Genomic DNA, 10,113 nt, shown 5'->3' on the forward strand with positions numbered 1-10,113 from the left:
CATTCATCAACAATGATCAGCTTGCTAATAAACAAAATTCTGATTAAACACAAATTAAACAAAGTATAAATCTACTCATTGGCTTAGTGTACACTGTAGCTATAGATCACTGACTTTGATTTCTGGGCTAAACATTTGCTGACGTGATATTGAGGTTTTCAATTATGAAATCAGACCTGCTCTGATTTCCAACCACAAAAGCCTCGTCTTAGTGCACGAATTCCATCTCTCAATGATCTAGATTAAGGTGTCCAAGATGTTCACACACACATTCAATGTGACTCCTATGCATCATCACATTCTCAATGTGCCATCAGGTAACAGTAAGATATGCAAAGTGATCAAGTGCAGCTCTTTTTGCAGCTCTTGAAATGTCCTGTGAAGGCATCAGTTTTACCATTTATTTCCATTGTAGACTCCCACATGAGGTGATACCTGTTATACAAGGCATGGGGTGAACGTAAACTCAAGTGTTGAAATATTAACTGCAGACATCAGTGCAGTCCTCGGCTCGCTGAAAGACCTGGTACACACTGACTAAAGGGAACATTGTAAAGGCTCCGATAAGAGAGCCAGCCTGGATGAAGACTCCACACCACAGCAGAGCTGCATGGCCTGCTTCATGAAGCAGAGTCCCAACTACCACCTTCAGGTAAGAGAACAGGCCAGTGAAGATGACCGAGGATATGATCTAAATGGTGAAATGATTACAGGCTTTAGTTAAAAAAAAGATACAATTACATATAATTACTGTATTTACAGATAAACTGTGTATTGTGTGTGGTGAATGAATGGATGACTATGGTCAGGATTTTAAATAAATGTAAATCAATAATTAAAAAAGAAATTCAAGGAATATTCTGGGATAAATAGACCTAATGTTGACAGCATCTGTGGAACATTGTCATTTACTCTTGAAAACATTTAATTAGAAATAATATTAAATATTATAATATTATATTATAATGTTGGTATAATAATTAATTATATTACCTAATATTTGTTTATTTTGTTTTAAATTATTTAACAATTATGCACTTATAGTTGCTCCACAGACTTTCATAGTTGCCTCCAACAGATTGTTTTTTTTCCCCTCAACGAGACGAACCGCCTGGCAGAAGCCCCTCCCATGACGCAAATTTCACGCGCGAATGAAGCGAGTAAACTCAAAATGTTCAAGCATCCAACTTCGCGCGAATTATTAGCATCATTCGTGTCCGGTGTGAACGCTACATTATGCTGCGTTCGCACCAAACGCGACTAGAGTGTCAAAATCGCGTCTACCGCGTCTAGTTTGAACATTTTGAATCCATTCGCGAATATATATTCCAATTATATATTAGTATTTAATATGTCATAAAACACCACTCTGCCTCTTTTCATTTTCATTAAAAAATATATATTAAGCATTAATAGCCAAACATGTGGTCCAGGCAACTCCTACATTATCTTCACTGCATGTATATTTTAGATAACAAATTATAGATTCATGACACCAAAGATCGGCCGTTAGATGACGAACCACTACAGGACATCAGAGCCGACGGCAGAAGGACTGGCCGAGGAAAGGCTGCTCTCGCCGGGGTTAATGAGCGTTGAGCGCCGCTGATCGCCTGGATCTCACAACTTTGTTGATTATTTTTTTTTAAATAGGTGCTCTCTTTAAAAATAAACCACAGATTTGAGCTTTAAACAACTACATTCTCACCTGAAAAAGTCTTAAAACTACATTTTGTGACACAATAGTAGTATTTTTAAATTATGCAGGGTTTCTCATCACGTCACTTTACCACGTGACAGCAGCAAGCAGGCTCTTGATTGGTTAACGCGGCGCGAATTGACGCCAAAGTTAAACATTTTCAACTCGGGCGTCAGATGCGAATTCGCTTCAAACGCGTAAATGCACAAAAAGCACCACTCGCGCGTATCGCGCAAGACCCTCAATTCGCGTCCATTGCGCCGCAGGACCTCCAGACGAGCGTCAACGCGCCTTTCCATTGACTTAACATTGAAATCACTTGCTCCTGACGCTCTATTCGTGTTTGGTGTGAACGCAGCATTAGGATGCTTCTGTGATACCCGTTTCCAATCCATAATAAGATAAGATTATGCATTTAAGAAATATCATTCTGTAATAGCCTTTGTCCTAAATAGGTTTTCTGCATCCCTCCACCACCTCGACTCCCCACTCTTTGCCCAGCCGGGGATTCAGGGGAGTAGGCCTACTCTGGGTTTGGGCTTGGAGACCTCGGGCAAATAGGCTTATTTTACTCTTTTACTCTATCTGATCATTTGTAAGTGAACTCGTGAAACAACTGCCACAGGTAATCAGACATTATTTTATTTTTTATTAAATAAATAATATTTATTATTTGTGGCATTTTTGCCTTTTTATTATGATAGGACAGTGAGTAGACAGGAAGCGAAGTGGAAGAGAAAGGGGAGAAAGGTCCACAACAGTCATTATGATTGTTTGTGATTTGGTCTTAGTGACTTAGGAGTCCTCTTGACTACTCCTAACGTTTCACAGATTTAGGAGTAGTGCTAGTTGTTCTAGTTGTAGTGCTAAAATGCTTTGTGAAATACTCTTTTGGTCATGCAAACAATATAGGAGTCCTAAAATTAGTACTGACACGCCCATTATTTTTAAGAGTTTCTCCTTAATCGTCAAGTAAGGAGCTACTTTTAGCCTTAAGATGTTTTGTGAATACGGCCCCAGATCTTTACAGAGGATAAAATAATCACCATGAAACACCATGTGTGGTGAATTCACTAAACAGTTGCACCACTTTTGCATGTGGTATTTGCATGTGATATTTCAGTGGTGCACTTTAAAGAGCACTTTCAACTTTTTAAGAGATTCATTCTTAGTAAGTTCCTCTTCCACCCAGTAATAAGATACAGTTACTAACCACTAGAGCGACTCCAGACTGACTTCCTAAAAGTGGTGGGCAGGGGCTCAGTGCTGCCAAGGCCATGAGATAGGCTGCAAAAATACCGCCTCCTAGTGACATCATACCAAGACCAACACTGGACCTGTAATACATTTGAAGAACAGGAACAAAATATTTTTTACAGTACTGTTATGAACACCATAAAACTCATTGAGAACTTTAACTCACTTACCTAAGTAGGACAAACATGGCCACAAAGCAGGCCAGAGGGTTTGCAATGTTGCCCAAGATGACAGAGAGGTGAAAGGTCATGGTACCATAAGGCAGACAGGAGAAACTCTGCACTGACGGCAGCACACCGTTGGTCAGAGCATTGGATATTCCCAGCAACAGGAGCAGATAGATATTGCGTGACGTCCAGAAGGCCACAAAAGGTGCCTGTTTTTCAACTTCAACTTGTTCCTCAGAAACTGGCGAATCTCCATTTTGTAAAGGGTGTGTCTCTAAGTCCGATTTCACAGTTTCCTGCTCAGCCTCCGGAACTTCCTCTGCCGCTGTCTGAGTGACTACTCTGTATGTCAGAGCTAGAAAACAGAGGGCCGAACACACCAGCATCACGGACAGGAACCAAAAGAAGTTTTGGACTGGGAAGTTCTCTTTAAGATAGTGGGGCTTTGTGCCATTGGACGTCTCAACACACTCTAGTTTCCCTACACCCTGCCCCAAAGCGACTACACAGGGAAAGAGTGCGCCGAGACCCTGTCCGACAAAGAACGTCCGGATGTATTGCGAAGGGTAACGGAACATGAAGGGTAAGAAGGTGACATTGGAAGTGCAGCAGACAAATGACAGTATAAAAGTAAGCAGCAGGAACGGGACGGACCTGAGCTCTCCAGCGACCATGGCCAACTGTGACCAAAAGAGAGCAAGAAACACAGCTGCAACAACCGCTAGCACTTGTATGACGTGGATGACCACACGTTCATTTAGCTGTCCTGGAGCGAAGTGGTGGGTTAAAGTGACAGCCACTGGACCCAAATTCCCAAATGCTATCAGCACTGAAAGATAGGCTGGCAAGTTCCACCCTATAAAGAAAGGGCATGTTTTAAGTTGTCAGGATAATAAATACAGCATCTACTAGGTAGAGCTGTGGGACACATTAAAGTTTTATTAAAATAAGCTATAATAGTACAAGCTTAAAATACTAATTACCTTCAGGTAGGACACCTACAACAACCGGCAGCTCAACCCATAATGAGTTCACAGAGATCCATGAGCCCATTCCAAACAAGGCCACCAAAATGTGTGTAACAATGGCATGATCCCACCATGTATCAGCCATTTATGTGTCTAGGAAAAGGGCACGGGTATGTTAGAACATTTTTAAAAATATAGCAACAGTTTTATTATTAAGCACATTCCTCATGCTAAACCGTCATTTGATCTGGGTTGAATTCAAAATAATTAAAGTTAAAGAATTCTCACTTTCTCAGCCATGATCATCGCTGAAATGCTTGTTCAATGGTCAGTGCTAAATTATCAGTGTTCACTTAAACTCAGTATTCACTTGCAATTAGATAAATTAAAATGGTAAATATATTTTTAAATAAAATGTGAAAAAATCTGCTTATATATATATACAGAATAGAATATTAAAATACAATTTTCTCAGTTGAAATGAAAAGTACTTGCCAAACAACAGAGGCAAGGGCTTTTAAACTGCATTTAAGAAAAAAAATACACATGTAACACTAGCTTTAAAAAGAAAAGAAAAAAATGGTGGAATGGAAATAGAAAATTATGGAATAAAATTCGATGGTATTTTTTTAAAGTATTAGATGGATGAGCAAAAGGTCTGTAAAACTTTCATTACTGCAAGTGGAGGATTCTTTACTGAACAGAAAGTTTAAAGACCATCATTTATTAAAGATTTAGGAAAAAGTCATTTACAACATAAATTCTTTTAATGTACTTTCTCAATTGAATGCATCCTCGTGATTAAAAGTACATTTTTAATTTCATAGTGATTCCAAACACAAAATAATTATCTACATAGCATTATATAAATATATACTACTCTATATACCAGTGTATACAATATAAATATAATAATCTTGTACTTTATCAATAATAATAATAATAATAATAATACAATTATTTGAATTATTGGTTGAAGTAGTAATAGTTGTATTGTTTAATAAAAGTCAGGACAAGTCGGTTTCAAAAAGCTTTTTTATTTTGTAATGCAACAGGAAAAAACATACAATGAACTATTTCGATATTAATAGAAAAAAAATATCATAGCAATATCTGAGGTATAAGAGAACTAGCTAGTAAATAACAAAACATTTGAGAACAAAGATCTTATCCATATGCAGAAAAATAAAGTCGAGAAACTAATGCAAGAGGCATACATTCAGTAGCATTAAAACAATCAAAGAAACTCAAAGTTCTCTCTGTAACAAGGGCCAAAAACCTTTCTTTTCTTGATATCAATACTACTGTCAGACCTTTGTTGACTTTTCGGACCAGTGGCTGTGCTTTGAGGGTCTGAAGAGGTTGTTTGCATCAGCATCTCTTGAATCTCTGTGTGCTCAAGCACATTTTCACCTGGTGATGTAACCATAACTTTCTCATTTGGCAAGATGTCCTTCAGTGTAGCAACCATGTCATTCAGAGAGAAACCTATGTGATTGAGCTTTTTGTCTCTGGAACCCACGATGCTCTTTTGGTAGTTCAGCTCACAGCGAATGACCTCACGTGTATCTGCATGGCTTGCACCTTGTAGTTTTGTAAGCAATCGTTCAACATCTTGCTTGCTTTTACACGGGCCGCCATATTTTGCAACCGCTCCAACAATCATTTTCTTATAGATGTGATCCTGAGCTTTTTGCTTTAGTCTAGACGCCTTCATTTTTTTCGCGGCATTGAGATTTGCTCCTTCAAAGATGGAGTGGCATTTTGATGCTTGTTGCTGCTTTTGAATGGTTTTGGCTGGTGATAATGTGACCGCTGGTGATGCAGGTTCATCTGGCGTCTTTCGGGAAGCGGCAGGTTCTTGTTCTGTCTCTTTGGAAGCGCAACCTCTGGCTTGACTGAGAGTTTTATCAGGCCTGTTCTTCCCATAAGGGTACCCATGACCGAAGGGGTATTCGCCCATCAGCTGTGAAAATGTGCAGTTTGCCATTTGAACCGCTATGTCCACAGGCTGTTCTTTGCAGTACTCACCGCCAGGTAGGAAATCTTTGAGATTGTCCTCCAGTACAGCTGCGAGGGCTTTCATCATCCTCTGTAAGCAAGCTCTCATGAGAGTACCGTACTGGTTTTCTGCATTAGCACGGCAAAATCTGAACACTCCTTCAAAAGTCCCCTCTTGCATTGGAACCTGTAAGAATACGTTCACAAAAGCTTCTGGTTGCAAAAGGACACTGGCATCTTGCGACCATTCCAAGAGCTTGTCGTACAGGCAAAGGATGTACCTACTGAAAAGAGGATACTCTCCATCACTCTTCAGAAGCTGCCAAAAGGGTCCCAAGACTTTAAGGTAGACAACGGCGACCACACAGACCAGCGCCTGCAAAGCCTCGTCGTTTGCATCAGCATTGACGCTCTCCAACAGGATATTCGAGTTGTCATTCAGAAGCTGCAGGTCGGACACAAAAAGAACAACATCTTCGTGATGGTGAATGAGTCCGGCAGCTGCCTCAAAGAAGTTAATGACACGATTCGACTGATTTATAGGTAGTCTGGAAGGGTTTTTTCTCTCGAGGCAAAAAGCAAGCCAGTGCCTGCGGTAGTTTGGGCTGGTCTCCTCACTTGGACATAAAATTTCAGAAGCCATGTGAATGTAACGAGTCACGGCGCTCTCATCGAAGTTGACAAAACTCTGAAATCTGGGGTGCTTGTCGCGTCCCAGTTTCTCGCCTGTGGTGTTCACGAGATCCCTTCCGAATGACATCATTTGCTGCTCAGTAACATCGATAAGTTCGAAAAGGAATTGACACATGTAACGCAGGAAATTCAAAGGTGGCACTAACGGATGGGTGCTTTCTTTGACTTTTTCGTCGAGAGATCTCAGGTTGGCATCTTCCTTCAGCATTGCTGAGAAGTGATTCCGAAGTAGATCCATTGAAGCCATCTTAGCGGCTTCGTTCTTTCCTCCATACACGTCTGCGATCTTTTGCCAAGACAGCACAGAGATATCAAGAAGTGTTACATTGTCGCCCGTGTCACTTCTTGGGTCATCTTCTAGTGACTGTATCAATGTTTGATTGCTGTGTGATCTCCGTTCCCTTTTTACACCGATCGCATGGGGCGTCTGCTTTGGTTCATGCTGAAACGGAGCTTTTACAGTGGCATCTGTTAGCAGAATATCAATGGGTTCCTCTTCCTCCTTGACTGCAGTGGTTGGTTTATGCACGGAAATGCACCGTTTCTTCCTTAGATGTGCTTTAACCATTGCCACCCTTCTGTATTCAACATCATCAGCATCCCTTTCAGGAGCAAGATCAAATGGACTCTGAAGAAACTCATCCAGCAATCCACGACTCCGCTTTCGGCTCCTCTGATTGTTGCGGTACTGTATTCTGAAATTCTTGAGATTAGCTCTTAGGATCCTGTAGGCTTTTTGGATCTTGCCATCCCAACAAAATAAAGGCTCAAAGTTACGAATCCAAGACACTAAGACGACCGGGTCTAGTTTCTCTCGTGAAATAAAGTTCGTCAATTCGAGAATTAGACCGTTTGTCAGACCAGTTAATTTTGCGCGATCAGAAAAATCAGACATTTCAAGTAAATCTCTTCTTCCGATTCCGATACTGTCACATATAGGTCCAACAAATTCGAAGTTGACTTCTGCCTCAAAAAATTTTTGTCTGGCATCTCCAGTTAAGCTCAAAGCTGTCGTGGTGTTTCTCTCAATCAGACTTCGGAAATCAGCAGACTGAAACATTGGGATAATCTTTTGGAGCCATTGTATTAAATCAACCCATGAAAGATCTTGCTCCTCTCTCATCAGCCCAATCTGGACCAACATGAGGTTTTTCCAGGGCTTCTCATCCAACTCCAACAGCTCTCCGTAATGAGCACCAAGGTAGTCGTCAACAAGCTTGGAGTAAAAATCATCCTCTGCAAGACATGAAACAACAAAACTATTATTTTATTTATATATATTTATATAACATACACATTTAACATATACATTATGTAGGGGACAAAACTATGTTATATGAGTTTTCAAATGTAAGAAGGCATACACTTAAAAAAAAAAAAGTCATTTGTTTTGATTGTAAGTCATGAAAAACAAGACAAAAAGTGGTACTCACTGAGCTCAGCAGCAATGGTCTTGGCACTCGCACTAGAGGAACCAAAGTCTTGCAGGTCCTCCATAGTTGAACATCAAAGTGGCGTGGCTTGTTTTTTAAACCATCCGGTGAGAACACTTCCAAATAAAGGCCAGATAAATGTTTTAGTAATAACGACCAGTGCATGGTAGTCCACAGTTGATCTTTACCGTGCAACAAATATTATCCCTTTTATTTATCACATTACAACAGGTGTACCTGTCTGAGACGAGTCGTTTTCCTATTGGTATTACAGGGTTATAATCGTTTTTAACTGAAATTAAACAATCATCTTCTAGTCCTTAGATTTACAAGACATCCTTTGGTATACAATACATTATTAAGATACACACACATTTATGGCTAATACCAAGTCACCAGTTTATGGTAACTTGGTATTGGCCAATGCTCTCAACAGAATTTTTTTTTTATTGTATATTAATTAATTCACCATTATTTTACAGTCATGAAAATATAGTGACTATAGTATATGGTTTCCTTAGATTGTAAAGGTTATGAAAATGACCAGCTGCTCATGTCACACAAAAAGAGAAAAAAAACCCTGAATGAATAGAATTCCTGGGACAAAGATAGAAGTAAAAGAATGGTGCAAAAGTTCAGTTGCATCACTGCTAGCTTTAATAGCATACATCAAGGTCACGTCATTACTATAGTAACTTACATCGTTTTTTTTTTTTTTTTTTGTTATCCTTGTATAATCAAGGAACAAAATGTTCACGCCCCATTTGCTCACGCGGCTGCTTTTTGTAGGAAAGGGACGTATTATCGATTCCTTGCTATTATTGACTAAATATTTATTTTGCTTTTAATATATATTTTTTAAGCGCTAGGGCTGAAAACTAGAATATATGTTTTCATTCTTCGTGGTTTGTTCTTTTTAGCGCGCGAGAATGCGTCAACGCGCCGTATCGTGAAGTTTGAAAACATGCTGTCTGTGTTCAATTGGTATTTCTGTGGAAGATTGCCATTGATAAGACATTTAAACAACGTTATTTAGCAAACATATTTGAAACTTGAATTAGCGTTCCCAAAAATTGACCAAGGACAATGCTTGCTTTTTCAATAGACAACAATAGTAATGCTTAAGTGTGGAATCTCAAAATGTACTCACCAATGTATTGTGCTGCGACGGTATAATTTGCTTTGTAGTAGGTGTTTTGTGTAGAGTGTTTTTGAACCCTTTGCAATGTGTAGAGAGAGTTGGGGATTCCGTTTAGGTAATAATTTTCAGGAGCGTCCACTCTACATTCTCTGGACTTCCCTGTTGAGTCACGTGTGTGCATTTGAGCAGTCTCTGATTGGATATACCACTTCCATTATTTGGCTAAAACGGATATGCTTGCTAGTCCACATAAAACAGCATTTACGCGAATCGATTATTTCGAACAGTTGGTTTCTAAACAACTTTAGTCTTTTGGTAAAATATATATATATTTTATTTTTAAACTATCAAACAAACTATCCGATCCGTCATAATAAAGACATAAGCACTTATAAAGCTTTTCTTTTAAATTATTTTTTATTTGTATGTGCCCCAGTTTTGTTGCAGGAGTGATTCGCCACATGAAACATGAAGACAAGTCAGTTATGACCTATGGTTATGACGTCCATAGAGTTCTATAATAAAAGATTCAGAACAAAACGTATATATTTAAAAACGACAACGTTTGTATTATGTCCGCATCAGCATGTATAAATATTGTGTGTTATCCTCATTTATTTATTTTATGACGAATTGCAAAGCATTTTCTGCAAAAAATAAAGTTGCAACAAAACAAAAAACCGAGAGTGGGCAGGCTAGGCAGGCAGAGGCTCTCACCGCTGTGCATGTGCATGAAAGCGGATATGACGACATT

The 10,113-nt window shown here is 39.3% G+C and overlaps 2 protein-coding genes across 2 annotated transcripts; both read right to left on the reverse strand.

Annotated features, from left to right (window-relative positions):
- Positions 1-481: 481 nt before the first annotated feature.
- On the reverse strand, positions 482-3,701 carry LOC307133459 (solute carrier family 52, riboflavin transporter, member 2-like; the record flags this gene model as incomplete). The annotated part of the gene is made up of 3 exons (XM_079828543.1): positions 482-691; positions 2,913-3,036; positions 3,127-3,701. 3 exons carry the CDS (start codon positions 3,699-3,701, stop codon positions 482-484), a joined length of 909 nt encoding a protein of 302 aa, XP_079684669.1.
- A 1,414-nt stretch (positions 3,702-5,115) lies between these two features.
- On the reverse strand, positions 5,116-9,507 carry LOC307133761 (uncharacterized protein). Its single transcript, XM_079829014.1, has 3 exons — positions 9,369-9,507; positions 8,219-8,334; positions 5,116-8,021 (listed from the first exon to the last, which is right to left on the reverse strand). The coding sequence occupies exons 2-3, from the start codon at positions 8,280-8,282 to the stop codon at positions 5,329-5,331; spliced, it is 2,757 nt and encodes a 918-aa protein (XP_079685140.1). The 5' UTR covers positions 8,283-8,334; positions 9,369-9,507; the 3' UTR covers positions 5,116-5,328.
- Between the last annotated feature and the right edge of the window lie 606 nt (positions 9,508-10,113).

The sequence above is a fragment of the Gobio gobio genome (assembly GCF_949357685.1).
Source record: "Gobio gobio genome assembly, chromosome: 11".
NCBI lineage: Eukaryota > Metazoa > Chordata > Actinopteri > Cypriniformes > Gobionidae > Gobio > Gobio gobio.

What these genes read in the sequence shown, in the direction of transcription:
- LOC307133761 (XM_079829014.1), bottom strand. Translation starts at nt 8,282, where the DNA reads ATGGAGGACCTGCAAGACTTTGGTTCCTCTAGTGCGAGTGCCAAGACC. An exon ending in GACCATTGCTGCTGAGCTCA is followed by an intron (nt 8,022 to 8,218) that starts GTGAGTACCACT and finishes CATGTCTTGCAG; the next exon opens with AGGATGATTTTTACTCCAAG.